This window comes from Mustela nivalis (genome assembly GCF_964662115.1).
Source record: "Mustela nivalis genome assembly, chromosome: 18".
Taxonomy (NCBI): Eukaryota; Metazoa; Chordata; class Mammalia; order Carnivora; family Mustelidae; genus Mustela; species Mustela nivalis.
In genome coordinates, this window is record NC_139037.1 from 32,265,371 (window position 1) to 32,283,056 (window position 17,686).

Genomic DNA, 17,686 nt, shown 5'->3' on the forward strand with positions numbered 1-17,686 from the left:
CCGCCGCCCCCGCTCCGTTTTCACCGGCAGCGCCGAGTACGACCACCGCCCGCTCCCCGGGCCCCCTGAGAACCGGGAGCTGGAGACCAAACCTTTCCCCCAGATACCAAAGTATTTGTTCTCAGCGTCACGCACGTGTGTGGACGCACCAGGTGCTGCTCCGGCCCAGAGGGAAACACTTTCTAGCAAACTCTTTCAGCTGTTTCTGCTCCGGCTCCCACCACCCGCCTTCCAGGAACGCCCCTTTCTAGAAGGAACTATAGACGTGGGGCTAACGCGCTCCTGCCGAGATGAAGAAGGTCTCGGTGGAAACTTTCTGTCTCTCCCGAGCCTTGACCACCACCCCCGCCCCCGGGGCGTCCGGAGATGGGAGCGGCCCGCGAGCGCGGTCGCCAGGAAGACAGAGCCGGCCTAAGAAAGTAGGTATTCTCAGAAAGTGGGTGTCTAACCCTATCGTGACCCCACTCACTGCTGCCTACAGCCCTGGGTGGGGCCCCAGTGTTGGCAGCAAAAACATCTGCCGTGTTTCCGAGGCACCCAGGCTGGGTGAGCAAGAAAGCACGCTCCTGAGTCACAGCTGGGAGGGACAAAGGAGGCGACGGAAGGGGTAATCAAGACCAGCCGAGCGTTTAACTAAGACCTTCATGAGTCCACTTGTCCCAGCTGCGCTTACGCCCCTGATGGAATAATGGCTTTGCTCAGAGGGGTCACGTGGGCAGCTGTTGGACCCATTTCTCGGACCCCAACCTCCGAGTCCCTAGCGTGAGTTCTGCAGGCAAGATTCCTGAGAACGTGCGGTGTAACAAGCGCACCGGTGATCCAGTGACAAGCAGCTTGGGGGAACTCTAGTCTCCCTGGAGCCCTGTGGTGGAATCCCAGAGCCAGGTAAATTTGTTTACCTTCAACCAAGAGACACACAGGGTCTGGGTCTTTCGCCTTGACCCTGCAGTAGGCCTAGAACCCAGCCCAGGGAACACCCACTTTGGACGTATGCTGAGGAATCAGATGGAAAGTGAAAATCTGATTTCCGTCCCAGATGGCAGGCGGGAGGGAGGTCCCAGCTGAGACTCCTAACCCTTTTGTGCAGCCAGCCCGCCCTGATGCCCTAAATCCAGTTCCACCGCCTGGGGCATCCAGACGGTGGCACCTTGCTCTGTGGGCCAGAGCTGGGCCACTACCCTGGTGAGGTCACCGCTTTGCATCCCGAGGGCTCACGGGGAAGATTGGAGTGCCTGGCACTTCCTGGCGCAGGAAAGGGGAACCCCAGCAGGAGGCAAGGTAGTGGGCACACCTAATCCTCATCAGCCAGATTCTGCGCCTCGCCCCGCCCACCCTGCGGCTCCGCCCCTGAGCAGAACCCAGGAAGTGAGTCTGCCCGCAGACCTCAAGACCAGTGAGCATCTCAGCTCCAGGCTGGGGTGTCCTGGCCGCCAAGGTCAAGCCTGAAGAGAGTGAGGGGTGAGCCCTGGGCATGGGCTTGACCTGCTGGGGCTCACGCTCAGGCCTCTCTCTTCTGCCTCCACGCACAGTGCTGGGAGCCCTCAGCCCCTTTGCGGTGTGTTGGGGGGGAGGTAGGGTGACATGCTGTGACTTCCCACCCTGTGGTGTGTGTATCATCTTTTTGTAATTCTTTGACCAGCTCTCCTGACAGCAGACAGGAAAACGGAGCTGGGGAAAGTGAGTGCAACGCAATGCTTGCATCAGTGCGAACCATTAACTTACCACTAATTGCCAAGACAGCTCCACATCTGTGCCGTGGCCAGCTAGCTCACAACGGCCCCCTTGCATGCAGTGAGTGACTCGCAGACTGCAGCCCAGAGGCCCAGTGGGAACACACCCTTCTGGGCCCCACTTGGAGTCTGATTCAGCAGGTCTGCAGTGGCTACCCAGAATTTTAACTTCCATCACGCTCTCCAGGGGTGCCAGTGTGGCTGGCCTGTGCAAGGCTCTAAGGCACTGATTTCCAAACATGGTTAGAGTCCCACTCCCAAAGATTCTGATCCTGGGGAGGGGGTCTGCAAATATGCATTGTTATAAAAAGCCAGGTGTGTTTATTTAGTGACAAAGATGGCACTTCAGATCAGAAAGGAGATGGAATGATTTCTTCAGGTTCTAAGTGTTGGACGAATTGGCTACCATTTGGGAAAAAATGGTCCAGCGCCCCGTCACACCGCACTAGAACAACAGTAAGAGAAAAAAAAAGCTATTAAGGTTAAAGATCTTTGCATTTGAAAATGAAACTTGCAAAAAAAATTTTTTTTAGGGATTTTGGAGCGGAGAAGTCTGCCTGGGGAAATCAAATCCACACTGCAGGGATGTAGTTAAAAGTTTAATGTCTCTGGGGTGCCTCGGTGGCTCAGTGGATTAAGCCTCTGTCTTCATGATCATGATCTCAGGGTCCTGGGATCAAACCCGGAACCAGGAGCCTACTTCCCCCTCTCTGCCTGCCTATCTGCCTACTTGTGATCTCTCTGTGTCAAATAAATAAAATCTTAAAAAAAAAATTAATATCTCTATCCAGGTGAGGGGGGTATCTCCAAATGCCTACATCTAGTGTCTTTGTGATTTTAATTTTCCACTGTGTTGGAAAACTCCAGAGCACATTTGCCTGAAGAGTCCCTCATTAACTGCCCCGGGGGCAGCGTCCACCATAGGCGGGCCAGCTCCGGCCATTAGAGAACCATCACCATTTGTTGCCCGAATGATTTTCGGTGGCAGGCCACAGTTCAGGGGCCTTGTTGCGCTTGTGCAGACAGAAGATTTTAAAAACTAAAATAAATCACTAGAACAGAAGCTGTGACTCACTTATTTCGGCAAATCCAGCCCTTCTCTTTACCAGGCAACAGCCAAGTGGGACAGCAGCAAATTTCCCAAGATTAGTGCTTATCCTTTCAGCCCTGGTTCAACTTCTCACTCATCACCACGTGGAGCTGTATGGGCTTTCCCAGCCAGATGGTCCCTGTTGCTGACCCCAAAGAAGGGAGTTCCCATCAGTAGTGCTTATCACAGGCAGATGCTCAGTGAGGACCTGTGGACTTAGGCAGCTAATGTTTTTTGTTTGGTTGGTTGGTTTTTTTTTAAAGATTTTATTTATTTGGGGCACCTGGGTGGCTCAGTTGATTGAGCGACCGCCTTCAGCTTAGGTCATGATCCTGGAGTCCTGGGGTCGAGTCCCATATCAGGCTCCCTGCTCAGTAGGGGGTCTGCTTCTCCTTCTGACCTTCCCCCTCCCATGTTCACTCATTCTCTTTCTCTCAAATAAATAAATAAAATCTTCAACAACAAAAAGATTTTATTTCTTTGACAGAGAGAAACAGCGAGAGAGAGAACACAAGCAGGGGAGGGGTAGAGGGAGAAACCGGCTTCCCACCAAGCGGGGAGCCCAATGCGGGGCTCAATCCCAAGACCCTGGGATCATGACCTGAGTCAAAGGCAGACACTTAATGACTGAGCCAACCAGGCGCCTGCTAACGGTTTTTTAGAAGGGGATTATGAACTTCACCATAGACAGTGAAACAATCCAAAGATAAGAATTGGGAATCTTGGGGCACCTGGGTGGCTCAGTGGGTTAAGCCACTGCCTCCGGCTTAGGTCATGATCTCAGGGTCCTGGGATCGAGTCCCTCGTCAGGCTCTCTGCTCAGCGGGGAGCCTGCTTCCCTTCCTCTCTCTCTGCTTGCCTCTCTGCCTACTTGTGATCTCTGTCTGTCAAATAAATAAATAAAATCTTAAAAAAAAAAAAAAGAATTGGAAATCTTCTCCTTCATTCCACTCCCTGAGATAACTGAGTCTCAAGACTGGAGATATACTCCTTCTATACCCTTCTCTCTGGCAATCCAATTTTACATTAGAAAACTAGCCAGGGGCGCCTGGGTGGCTCAGTTGTTAAGCGTCTACCTTCAGCTCGGTTCATGTTCCCAGGGTCCTGAAATGGAGACCTGCATCGGGTTCCCTGCTCAGTGAGGAGCCTGCTTCTCCCTCTCCCTCTGCAGCTCTCCCTGTTTGTGCTCTCTCACTCTCTCCAATAAATAAACTCTTAGAAAGAAAGGATGAAGGAAAAAAAGAAAGGGAAGAAAAGAAAAAAAGAAAAAGGAGAAACAAAACAAAACTAGCCAGATCGGGGTGCCTGGGTGGTTCAGTCAGTTGGGCATCTGGCTCTTGGTTTTGGCTCAGGTCATGATCTCGGGGCCATAAGGTCGAGCCCCACGTCGGGCTCTGTGCTCAGCTCGGGATCTGCTTAGAGATTCTCTCTCTCTCCTTCTGCCCCTCCTCCCTCTCAAGCTCTCTCTCTCAAATAATCTTTTTTTTTTTTAACCAGATCAAATCATGCTGTCCACTTTGAACTTCTGCTGTGCTGTGTGTCAATTATATCTCATTAAAACTGGAAAAAATTGGCCAGAAAAATGGCGGATTGAACCCATCGTGCACATTTGCTGCCTCCATAAGTCCACTAGAACAGCGAGGAAAGAATTTTAGGGCCCCTAGGAATAGAGAGAATGAGAGGCTGAAACAGCGACATGAAGGTGGAAGGAGGAAAGCAAACGGATCCGTGGTACGGACTTGGGAGACACAAGAAATGCACACATGAACTGGCCGCTGAGAAAACTAAGAATCAATCCCATTTACATGGGTCAGCTGCAAAGTCTCAAAGGGTGGAAAGGCCAGCATCTCCACCTGCAGGGGAGAGCTGTCGTTAAAGGAGGGAGGCTTAAATGTTAAAGGAAGGAGGCTGGGACGCCTGGGTGGCTCAGTGGGTTAAAGCCTCTGCCTTCGGCTCAGGTCATGATCTCAGGGTCCTGCGATCAAGCCCCGCATTGGGCTCTCTGCTCAGCAGGGAGCCTGCTTCCTCCTCTGTCTCTCTGCCTGCCTCTCTGCCTACTGACAGGTAGATCTCTGTCAAATAAATAAATAAAATCTTTAAAAAGAAAAAAAAAAAGGGAGGCTGAACATCTAAGGAGTTAAGAGTGCCATCTCTCTGCACACTTGACCACCGCTGCCCAGCTAGCTGCCACCCCTCCCCACCCAAGCAGAGTCTGCATGCAGGGCTTTTCTCTGGAAAAGCTAAAATACAGAGTCTGGATTGGACCACACCAAGCCCAGCTGCAGGAAAAAAGAGAGAAATTGAAAAGGCAGATATTTCGGGAAAACAGAGACATGCCCTGTATGTAGGCAGCCAGTTCCTTATCCCCAGGCTAGAGGAATTCTCTAGGCTAGGGAAACTCCATGAGCCAAGTCCCAGAGATCCTCTCCTCACCACTATCAAGCCTGACCATGCTGAGGGAGCCACGCGGCTGACTGCCACGTTGAGTGGCAGAGGACCTTGTGAGCATTGTAGGCCCCCCTCTTAAACCTATGCAGGTACCAGAAAACAGGAATCTGAGGAAGGTCCCTAAACCCAAAAGGAGAGTTCAAGACAACAGAAAAATGAAGGTCACAGAGACTAGGTGGGCCCACAGAAACTTAACTTTATCATTAATATCTTCAGAGATTCAAAAAATATATTGTGGCCATGAAACCAAATAGGATTCTGTTTTCTACCAAGGATGATCTGGGGGCAGAAAAGAACTCAACATGAAGAATGTGATAGCAGAAATGAAAAACCAGCAGAAGGGCTGGAAGAGCAAGGTGAATAAAATGTCGGAGATGGAATATGGGGTAGAGAGATAAGAAAACTAGAGGATCGTCCAGGAGACTCAGTATCTGGGTCACTGTGGGGTCTGGAGAACCCAGAAGGGAGGAAAACAAAAACAAGGATTCCAGATTTCCCAGGAATATGGGACACGTGGTGCCAGATGCAAAGGATCCATAGCACCCAGCGCCCTGTGCAATAGGCGATAGCAGACCCACCTTGTTTCTGTAACAGTGGCATTTCGGAACGTTGGGAACCAAAAAGAAGATCCGAAAAATTTCAAGAGAAAAAAAAAGAAAAGAAATGCATTACAACAAACTTTTCTCACAACAACATAAGGAGCGATGAAGCAATGCTTTCAAATTCAGAAGGAAAAATGTTCTCCAACCCAGAATTCTGTGTCCAGCAAAACTATCACATGAGCGTAAATGAGGAACAGTGTCAGAGGTTTACCTCTGTGCCTTCTCTCCTGGGGAGCTCCTGGGACTGCCCCCTGATGAGAGAGCTTATTAACAATAGGGAAGTGTGGGGCTGCGGAGAGCAGGAGCTGCCCCAGGGTACGTGCCAGGGACCAGGCAGCCTGCAGAGAAAGCAGGGTGGCGCAGGTGCACCGGGTACAGCTGGGCAGAAACTCCCAGGAGATGCACCCCTGACAAGACGGAGGTGATGGGATACCTGAGCCCCTGAGCATTTGCAGAATCTTAGAAGATGGCAGCGATGAGGGTGAGTCACTAAAATACATGGAAGGTGGGGGAAGGGGGTCACCGGGGGATGGGCACTAAGGAGGGCATGTGATGGAATGAGCCCTGAGTGTTACATGCAACTGACAAATCACTGACCTCCACCTGGGAAACTAATAATACACTACATGTGAATTAACTGAATTTAAATAAAATTATTTAAAAAAATGAAATACATGGAAAACTAAAGACAACAACAACAAAACCCTTTAGAGAACAAGCAAATGAACAAAACATTGTACAGGGACACCCGGGTGGCTCAGCCAGTTAAGCGTCTGCCTTCTGCTCTGGTCATGATCCCAGAGTCCTGGGATGGAGTCCAGCTTCGCATCAGCCTCCCTGCTCCAAGGGGAGTCTGCTTCTCCCTCTGTCTGCCACTCCCCCTGCTTGTGCACACACACACACACACACACACACACACACGCTCTCTCTCTGACAAAAAAATAAAAATATTTTTTTAAAAAGTGCAAAAAAAGGAACCTTTACCATACAGTTCAACTGAGAAGAGTAGCATCTACACAGTCACGATGATTCAAATGCTGAATACCATGCTAAATAAAATTCAATATAATTCTATTGGGAGGCTGGGGCCCAGACATTCAGGGATGGTATTAAGTCAAAACGTATTTTTTTTTTCAAGTAGGCTCCACACTCGGAGTAGAGCCCAAAGCGGGGCCTGAACCCAAGACCCCGAGATCAAGACCTGAGTCAAGATCAAGAGTCTGACTCCAAACCAACTGAGCCACCCAGGCACCCCGATTGTCTTTTTGTATTTTATCTTGTTATCCCTATGCCCAGCCTGGGGCTTGAACTCACAACCCTGAGGTCAAGAATGGCAGTCTCCCCCAACAGAGCCAAGCAGGTGCCCCTCAACAGAATTTCAAGAACTGAAAATCAAGAAGTGGCATTAGAGAGGTGCCTGGCTGGCTCCATTGGTGGAGCCTGCCACACTTGACTTTGGGGTTGTGAGCTCGAGTAACAGGTTGGGCGTGGAGATAACTTAAGAACAAAATAAAAAATCTTTAAAAAACAAAAAACAAACAAAAAATAACAACCTTTAAGGGGTGCCTGGGTGGCTTGTTTGGTTAAGCGACTGCCTTTGGCTCAGGTCATGATCCCGGAGTCCTGGGATCGAGTCCCACATCAGGCTCCCAGCTCCATGGGGAGTCTGCTTCTCCCTCTGACCTCCCCTCTCATGCTCTCTCACTCTGTCTCTCTCTCTCAAATAAATAAATAAAATCTTTTTTTAAAAGTCTGTAAGAAAAGGAATGGCATTACAAGTATATTATTCAGAGACATCAGGGTAAACACTCCACCTGCCCCAAACCACCAAAAGTTGGAAGTGGCTGACTCCGGACAGGGAGAAAGCAGAAGGAAGGGATGGGAGAAAGACGTTGAGAACAACTTGACTTTAGGACAAAACCACTGTTCCGTCCCAACCACCTGCTCGTCACTTCCCTGGCAGGGCCCAGACCAACTGTCTAGTGCCGCTCCAGCCCAGCCTGTCTCCAGCCTGTCTCCATACGCAGCTCCTGTGTGCCCTTCCCCCTTACCTTCCGTGCTCCTGTGCAGAGGTCTTGCCTACTTATGCGAAAGCACTGTTCTCTTGAATTGGATTTCAAAATACAAAGATGCATGATGCAGTGCACCTTACAACTATTTTGAGTCTTTGTGTAAAGCCACATTCCTGAAGGTACCTGCTTGGGTGATGTAAGTACAAAAATGGTTTGCATTTGTGCAGAGGTGAGCAGTATCTCTTTTGAAAATGGATACACCATTTAAATAGGCCGCCTAAGAGTTTTAACCCTCCCCTGTTTCATGTTAATGTTGGTATTAAACCCTGACATTTTTATCTCTCACGGGTTTCTCTTCCACATTTTAATCCCATGTTTACAAACAGGAGTCAGTTACTTGCTTTAGAAACACACACACACAAATTTATGCTATTTCCCAAATGGATTATTTCATGGATGATTTTGTCTGGGTCTTTTAAATGGTCTCTTAGACAAAAAATATCAAACGTTTTACTTAAAAGGTGGAAAATGTTCCCAATTTAAAAGTCAAACCTGGGGATGCCTGGGTGGCTCAGTGGGTTAAGCAGCTGCCTTCGGCACAGGTCATGATCCCAGGGTCCTGGGATCGAGTCCCACATCAGGCTCCTTGCTCAGCAGGGAGCCTGCTTTTCCCTCTGCCTCTGCCTGCGGCTCTTCCTGCCTGTGCTTATGCACTCTCACTCTCTCTCTCTCTCATAAATAAATAAAATCTTAAATATTAATTAAAAAAAAGGAACATGTAAAAAAAAAAAAAAAGGTCAAACCTGACCTGGTAAATATAAAACATCTCATAACAGACTTTTCTGGACACTAATGAATAGAAATTACAGCAGAAATTCTACAAGCACATAATGAGAGCCTAAGAAAGTGATCTCAAGGAAAATATCTCCTAAACAAAACAAAACAAAACCAAACCATCACCATGTTCCTAAGGAGTAGGGAGATCACTGTCTAGGACTTCCCACCTTTTCATCCTCTTTCTTGAACACAATTTTCCAGATTTCCCCCACAAAAATTCAAGGCAGCTCTCTGCTCTCTCTGACCCAAATAACTGGCTCCTTCTTGCCAGAGTTCCCTCTCTCTGAGGCTTACCATCCGAGTCATCCTCCTTTAAGACAGAGAACATTTTTTTTTTAAGATTTCATTTATTTATTTGACAGAGAGAAAGATCACAAGCAGGCAGAGAGGCAGGCAGGCGGGGGTGGGGGGGGGCGGGCTCCCTGCCTAGCAGAGAGCCCGATGTGGGGCTCGATCCCAAGACCCTGGGATCATGACCTGAGCCGAAGGCAGAGGCTTTAACCCACTGAGCCACCCAGGCGCCCCAAGACAGAACATTTTTAGAGTTTTAGCTGTTACGTGCAGTTATGGGACTAAAGATACCAAGTTTGGGATACCTGCTCTGCCTGCTGCTCTCTCTCTCTTTCTGACAAATACATGGTCTTTTAAAAAAAAATTTTTTTAAATAAAAAAATAAACCCACCAAGTTTTAGGGGGCAGGTGGGGAATGATCAGTAACTGGCTTTTTAAAATCCCTTCTGTCAAGGGCCACATTTTCTAAGAAGCTTCAGATGACCACGTTGCGTTTACAGTTCAGTCCTAGCGGAAGTATCAAAGATGAAACTTCTTAAAGCAACTCATGAAAACCCCCCTAAAAAAGAAGATAAAACTGGGGGAAATTTTTTTTTCCCCTAGAAAACTCAATTCAGAAGTGCCATGAAATAGCAATATTTAAATAAAACCCATCTGAGGTAAGCTGAAGTACTGGATATTTCACAGGGATCTACCCGCTTATAAGGACCTTCGGGTGTCTGACATGGTAATTTACTAAAGTTACTTGCAAACCAAAGTCAGCATCATGAAAGGAATGAAATAGGCATCTGTACTGACGGGGTACGAGCTCTCCGGAGGGTACGGGACTTGCAGAATACCACAGTGGGATAGCACTTAGGTAAAAGGGCAACAGACCACCTGGCATTATGTATGGGCAGATAGGTTTATGTATGTAAATGCATTTAAAAAAAAAATCTAGGCAGCTACATCCCCAAATATGAAAGTGGTTAGCTCTGGGGTGCTGGGCGGGATCAAAGAGTAAAGGGCATGGAGTGCCTGGGGGCTCAGTCCTTTGGGCACCTGCTGCCTTGGGCCGGGGTCATGGTCCCAGAGACCTGGGATCAGTCCTGCATAGGGGTCCCTGCTCGGCACTGAGCCAGCTCTCCCTCTGCCTCTGCCCCTCCCCCTGCTTGTACACTAATAGATAAAGAAAATCTTAAGGAAAAAAAAAAAAAGAGGGTAAAGGGCAACCAGTTCCCTTTAGGTTCATTTAGGTTTTTACATATTATTTATATTTCTTCACAATGGAACATTCACATATTGTTGAGAAATTAAGTAAATTCACTGTGTCTGGGTAGATGGACAAAATTGTCCTGTATATTCAGTTCATTCTCTAATTTACCATTTGAGAGATTTCTGGGATGCTAACAGGATATTTTGATTATACTGTTTAAAAAGAAAAAAGGAAGAGGAGGGGGAGGGAGGAGGAGGGGGAGGAGGGAGGAGGAAGAGGGAGAAGGGAGGAGGAGGAGGAAGAAAAAGGAGGTAGGAGAAGAAGAGAAAAACACTTCTAATCAATGTGTAAGAAGTGAGCAGAAGAGACCAGGCTGCGGGGCAGGCTGGCTTTCCCAGCCGGTTGTCTATAACCTGCTGAGCTACTCTTTACTCTGCATCAGCTTTGTGATGATCTGGAAGCAAACTATTGAGGATTTTCTTCACCACCACTCAGCGGGGCTCCAAGGCAAGCACCATCCGTCCAAGTCCTGGAGCCGCCACTCCTCCCTCAGGGAAACACACCTGGCTTGCACGTGGTTACTAACCCTGCTTCTCTCTGTTCTTTGGAGAACCAGACATTTTCATTATTCTACTGTAATAGTCTCTGTATGGGGTCTCTCCACGAAAACTACAGTCGGGTATTCCAACTGGGCACAGCCCAACAGCAAGCACCCCCCCCCCCACATTAAAGCAAAGGTTAGAACTGGGCTGCTATTTGTGAATAACAGACTACAGGGGGCGGGTTTCAGTCCGCAGCGGCTGTGGAGAGGCCCATCGCTATCTTTGGCTAGGACCCGGGCAGGAGAAAAAAAATAGCATCTTAAAGGGTCTCCTATTCCGAGACTGGCATTAAAAAGGCTAAAAACACATAGTAATGCCATCTCTGTACAGAAAAACCTTTCTCATCAGTCTAAACAGGGTCGCCTTTAGAATTACAAGGTAATTTTCTTTAATAGCCATTCAAGTTTTACATAAAGGCTCATACCAGAGGTTTTGAAGATAAATGAAAGCACAAGGCCTTTATTGAATTACAGATTATGAATAATAAGCCCAATGGTAAGCACTGGGGGCAGATGTGCGTAGAAAGGCAATTTATAAAATTTTCGAGGCAAACAATTGACATCTTTGAAGAAATTGTCGTTAGCTTAAAAAAAAAAAAAAAAAAGCTTCCAGGTGTGCAATTCATTCATAGTTATCAGTAACTGGTGCCCAGCATATGACCTCAGGGAATGTCGAGATTTCATAAATCATTTGTATCAAATCTCTTTTTCTGGTAAATTCCTTAGTGTCTCTGCAGCGGTAACTAGACAAGATTGGAAATCTTTCAAGATGATTCAAACCTCCAGCACCTCACAGGAGTCCGCATTTCTTAACACAGTAGGCAATGCTAATCAAAGAAGGAAATAAATGAAAAGGTTATTAAAAACAAACACTGGCTTGCCAAACTTCTAAATACATATACGTCTATGTATATTCCGCTAAAAGATGTTTTTCTCGTCTGTTCACGTTTTCTATCCAGACACTCCACGTTCACCGTTCACACTGTGCGGTAAGACGGTGCTCTTTGGTGACGAGAACAGTGAAGGCTGGGTTACTTGTCCTAAGTGTTTGGGTTATTTGAGAATCATAGTACTTTCAAAAGACTTTTTTTTTTTTTAAGTTAATCTTTCAAATTTAAATATATAAAAAAAAATCAGAGAGGGATCTTAAATTCTGGAGATTTCAGTTTAGGGACAAAGAGATAAGCTATAAAAAACTGCAACCAGACTATAAAAGGTAATCATGAAAACGATTTAGGGCACAGCCATGGACTGCACAGAACCCAAGCTGAAAGGTGAGATAAGTGTGAACTCAAAAAAAAAAAAAAAAAAAAAAACCAACCAAAAAACAAAAACCTGGCTGATAGCCAGTAAATAATCTCAGTCTCTTTAGAAGGTACGACTGACTAATCGAGAAGAGACAAGCACTGAGTTAGCCGCACCAAGTAAGTTACTGGCTTCAGACCGTGCTTCTCCCTCCGTGACCTGCCCACCCCACGGTGCTGGTAAGGAACAGCTTGTGAGACTTCATCCTCTATCGTTACTCCAGCATCTTTAAGGTAAAACAACACTCCTAGCAAATTCACCCAGACTGCTTAGGGGAGCCCCGGCCTTGTAGTCCCATAGAAGCTGCTGGAAGAACATGAGGACAAGACTGACTAGAACCACAGGGACCTCCTTTAAAATGCAAAGATAATGATGTGCAAATGCGAATAAACACTTGTGCTGAGATCCACTAATCAAGAGATTTCCTGTTCTCATCTGCTGTTAGTGATAGGGCGAATGTTCCCCTCGGTAAATCTGGGAGATACCCAAGGTCGCAACTACCAAAGGAGATCCATTCATCCCCCCCCCTTTCAATCTCTTGTATAGTGGGGCCTCCTTCTGGCTAGTAGACTATGGACTAGGTTACATTTAATAGGGCATATACTTAAGTAGAAAAGTAAAGGCCAAATACTGAAAATCACAAAACCTGCATAAGAGCAAGACAAACATTAGCAGTGTATTAACTAAAAACAGCCCTTAAGTAAATATTTAATTCTGGATGGCAAGTAGATCAGCAGAGTTTAGAAGCAATTCTCCTGGTTAATAATGCTGTCAACATTTGATTTTTACAGCTGGTTAGGTCATCATCTTTGATGGCGGGGGGTGGGGGGAAGGTTGCTCGAGGCATGAAGTTAGATGGGAGAGAAACGGGCTTCTGGGTTACATCATTTTCGAGCCATGCAAATAACTCCCATGGTAAAATCTGACTGGTTTCTTAGTTATGTTCCATACCAAAGCAGCGTAAGCAGCGTATTGCAATTTGTTCTTTTAACGTCGATTCCGCCCTCCAATGTTTTGACAAGATACTCCTGAAACTCAGAAGCTGAGGCAAGACACAGCACTTTCGAGGAGCTGCTCTTAGACATCTTTGTTCCCACGGTGATGCTGCGTGGTTCTCTAAATATTTCACTAGATGAATTCTGTCACTGATGAAAATTATAATGAAGTGACTATTAAATATAACTTTCTACTCAATGAAGCTCAATAGTGCCATTTATGGAATGCTTTCCTCACCAAATAGTTGATGAGAATGTTGCTCTCCGCTCATGGAAGCCGCTGAATGAGCTCGCAGAGCAAGAACTGATGGGCGAGAACGCGCTCTTCCCATCGTTAGCTGAACACCTCAGTATTTATCATAGCAAAATTGGGACTATCTTTTTTTATATGTTACCACTTAATTCCTGAAGTTATATGAGAAGCAACCAACCTCCCATAAACATTCCTACTGAAACAGCCAAGAAATCAACAGCATGTTACCATTGAAGGAACAGACCCGCGTCTACCTATACTGCTCAGCGTTAAAATAAAATTGGCACGCAACCACAAACAGTGAAAAGGCCAATGCAACTTAATAGTCATACCTGATAATGGGCATTTCTAGGGGTTTCTACACAGCAGCCTTAATAACTGACTACATCCTAGCCAAGGGGGAGAGGTCTTTGCAGCAAGCAAGCAGCGGCAAGAGGGTCCCGCAGCTGACCGTGGCCATTTTCTTCTGGCCCGCCTACAGCTCTAGAAACCCCAAACGCTAGTCCACAGGGTAAGACAAGTACAGCTCACACTTACCATGACATGGGGGAGGGAATGACAAAACACTTGGGAGGTATGAGACTTCAGAGGGGAAAAAAAAAAAAAGAAAGAAAAAGACTATTAGTCATGCACACGCAGGCTTTTACCCTGGGAAGACTTCACCCAGGAGTATCTGGAGCCAAAGCAAATCATCCAAGTTGTAATGACAGGCTCAAAATGCACGTAAAGGTAAAACACACTGAAATGAGGACAAAATAGGCTACAATCAACTGTTGAAGCCCGGAGGGCAACCACACATCAGGCCAACAGATCGCGAGACTGAAGTACGGTTTGAAAACCACGTGCAACATCTCCCAACAAGACAAAGACACCAGAAACCAGGCACCTTCAATGGACACCTTAAAACGGGAGGGAGGAAAAATGCAGTTACTTTTGTCATCAAGACAAGTGCTCAGGTTTTGTGCGGACATGTCTACGACCTATCAGCACCTCTAGAACCGGCTGTGTGTTAGGACTTTTCAAGGAGTTTCGACACGGACCAGGTACGCACACACCCAACTGCCAGAGCAATGTCCCACAGTGCGTCAGAATTTGTCCGATCCCTCTCTACGGGGACGAGCAGAGGAAGGTTATGACTCATGAATATGGATGGACTGTAGTATTTAAATGACACGTTTCTGCTATCGTCACAGAATCTTTATAGGAAGTATCAGAACGCAAAAAAGAAAAAAAAAGACAGGAGTCAAATAAGAGATGAAATGCACAAAAACAAATGAGCAGGCCAACTAAAAGTTCTTGAAAGTATTTTTACTTCAGATTGAAAAATGAACAGCTTCACGCTGTTCATTGCAAGATACACAGTATTCACAAATACAATGCTGGTCATTTGAGGATAAGGACACGCCTCAATTTCTCCTTCATGCTTTTTCTTTTAGAAAGATACTGTTTACCAAAAAGAAACTTCAGCAGTACAGGAAAAACTATTTTCCCAATAGATTTACGAAAACCTAAGATTCCCAATGGAATCAAGATTATCTTCCCGCTACCACCACCTTAATATAATCACATGCTTATTGGAACGCTAATATCTGCATCCTAAGAGTACATTTACTTTCAACAATGAGGGTGATTCTTAAAACAAAAGAGAAGAAAAAAAAACTTCAGTGTGGTAAATGTACCGATGGGTCTCTGCAAGTATTAAGTGTCTGAGAAAGGCAGCTAATACTGGGTTTAATAGTATTTTATAAATAATTGTTCCCTTCGCGGTAAACATCAGTCTACACGTTCGCAAGAGTCCTAGAAATAAATACTGTGATTATGCACAATATGTTATGACAAACTAATTCCAAAGAACGAAAGCTCAACATCGTGATAAAAATTCTGATCAGAATAAAATGGGACTCGAAAATTTAAAACATTGTCAACATAACATCACATTTAAAATTTTCCACAGGTTTACACAAGCATTAGGAGTTTCCAGTTGTGGAACACATTTTTCCGTTGCGAATTAAAATACGAACAGATCGAAAAGTGTTAATTGCAGTGATGACATCAGTTTGGGTCTTACTTTAGCATTATTCTCTTTTTAAAAAGTCACACTAAGTGTCCATTAATGGTCTGATTGGTCTTTAGTATTTCATAAATGTATATAAAAGAAATTCCTAAAGCCAATAGTATTTTATATGTGTGTGTGCGTGTGTGTACATGTATATACACACACGTATATGTATATATATACGTATCTATCAAAGAATCTCATTTCAGAAATGGCTATAATTAACAGAGCCACACACACTGATGCTAAACATAAGAGCTTTCACATTGAAAGAAAGCATTTTCAGAAATGTCACTTACATCCTATTATATTCAATATTCCCGAGTTTCAAACTCAGCATGTGATGGATAACAGAATTACACATCTCATTGGCGCTCAAAGCGGACCACAACCAAAATTTACAGTAGGATTGAAACAAGCCAATGTTTTAAAAAGTTTTAATTAAAGATAACAATTCCATGGAAGGAGAGGATAAAGAATGGGATGACAAGAAGTATTTGGTCTTAATAAGGCAATACAAAATAGATCCATTATCAAAGACCATTTAATTTTTAAAGATCAACAATACCAAAAGCATAAAGTGGAGTATAAGAAAATAGTTTTTTATAAGTATGATTTAATTAAAGCTGTTTACAGTTATTCTCTCCCACAGTAGTTAAGCATGGATTTAAAAAAGAAGAAGAGATGAGAAAAACAAGCGCGCGCGGTACACAGGGTGAGAGGAGCTAGCATGCAAAGTCTGTGGAACTCGGGGAGTCACTGCCACAGCAACGGGACCGGACGTGGGTGGCTTTTTTTTTTTTTTTCTATTAGGAAGAAAAACAAAAGAAAACAAAAAGACTGCAAAGGAAACAAACACAAAGTCATGTAATTGCCCATTGCCCAAGACGACAGCACTATAGAAAAACAGTTGCAAGGTAATTCTTAGAGATGACTAGAGATTTTTCAGTGTTTACACAAAAGTACATAGTACATTTTTTTTTTTTTTTTTTTTTTTTTTTTACAAAATAAAACGTCATTTGCCACCATAAACCTTTTCTTTAGAGAGGAAAAATTTTTGCAGCAGGTCACAAGGGTTCTAGTAAGTCATTTCAATGCTGAGGAAAACAAATTGAGTAATAGAACTAATCACTTCCCTATATATGGATGTTAAGATGACAAGTCAGATTATTTTTCAAACTAATCCTGAGAAAAATCTGTTTACAATTTAAACAGTAATGTTATGTAAAAAGTATTAACAAATCCACTATTACAAATATCAATTTCCTATATGGTCATCTATATATACACACAATAAAATGGTAAATATATGCAAAAATATTAAAAAAAAAAAAAAGAAAACATGCACAGATCACTTTCCCCTTTGGAATCTGGACTTCCTATGAGATACTTTTGTTTTCTTTCCCCACCCCATCCTCTGAAATCGGTTTTTTGTTTCTATCACCCTACCCACACTGAATACTATTCCCTATAACTCTGCATAAAGCCAATGAGAAATAGATTTATTTTACATTCAAGCTTTAAATCTTAAAATGACCCTGTTGTAGCATATGACTTATCAAATGAGCAGCCTTTTTTTTTTTCCCCCTTTTTTGCTTGCTTTTTGTTTTTGCAGTTGTCAGTCTTCATGATCCATTCCGTGGCGAGCTGGGAAAAAACGCAGTTGCTAAATCAGAGTCTGAACAGTGTAAGGCTCCCGAATGCCAGGAGTCCCTATCCAACTGTCCTGAGCATGAGATCATTGCACACAGAAGACAGTCCATCGTACTACGCCGACTATCTACAAAGGTCTGAGAGGGGGGCATCCCTCTTGTGTTTCCTCTTTTTGCCATGGTAATACTGATTATTTGATTTGCCTTGATGCTGTTTGTTTGTCATCAAGGAACCATGGCTTGTTTGAGTTGTACCTTGGAAGCCTTTGCTGGAAGAACGAAAGAGCCTTGCTGATCCATGCTGCAGAGAAACAAAATGGTCAAAGAGACATCAGTCTTGTGGATTCAACAGACTGTCGCTAAGACCTGACTTGGGGCGCTTTCAACACGAGGAATATGCTGACTTATCTAGTAGAAAATGATGCTACAGCGGTTCACACTCTTGAGCTCTAACACTGAAAATACTGGAATATTGCCTTGACTTCCTAACAGAGGGCATGGAATGTTAACACTTTTAACACTTTTCTCAAGGAACCTACCCACCAATGCAGCACATAATAAATGGCATTACTGGAAGAAGCCCTTAGACACACAGGTGCACTGCCCCATCAGTGGTCGT

The 17,686-nt window shown here is 45.0% G+C and overlaps 2 protein-coding genes and 1 long non-coding RNA gene across 12 annotated transcripts in view; 1 reads left to right on the plus strand and 2 right to left on the minus strand.

The window, feature by feature from the left end:
• The window catches only part of ADCY7 (adenylate cyclase 7), a 54,201-nt gene extending 53,793 nt beyond the window's left edge, over positions 1–408 (minus strand). For 2 of the 7 annotated variants that reach the window (XM_082711271.1, XM_082711286.1), the window contains exon 1: positions 136–402. The gene's annotated coding sequence lies outside the window, so the exon portion shown is untranslated. Of the gene's footprint in view, positions 1–135 lie in introns of all 7 variants that reach the window. The other 5 variants (XM_082711283.1, XM_082711272.1, XM_082711287.1 and 2 more) reach the window with 5 other exon arrangements.
• Positions 248–2,504, plus strand: LOC309853380. 2 transcript variants are annotated; one of them, XR_014305634.1, is made up of 2 exons: positions 248–419; positions 2,264–2,504. It is a non-coding gene; the product is annotated as an uncharacterized lncRNA (long non-coding RNA). The 2 variants fall into 2 exon arrangements; XR_014305635.1 differs by lacking the exon at positions 248–419 and adding an exon at positions 574–885.
• An 8,733-nt stretch (positions 2,505–11,237) lies between these two features.
• Positions 11,238–17,686, minus strand: part of TENT4B (terminal nucleotidyltransferase 4B) — a 73,029-nt gene continuing 66,580 nt past the window's right edge. For 2 of the 3 annotated variants that reach the window (XM_082711338.1, XM_082711336.1), the window contains exon 12: positions 14,647–17,368. In XM_082711338.1, the coding sequence (XP_082567464.1) occupies positions 17,192–17,368 (177 nt within the window). In that variant the 3' untranslated portion in view covers positions 14,647–17,191. Of the gene's footprint in view, positions 11,634–14,646; positions 17,369–17,686 lie in introns of those variants that run through there. The other variant, XM_082711337.1, reaches the window with a different exon arrangement.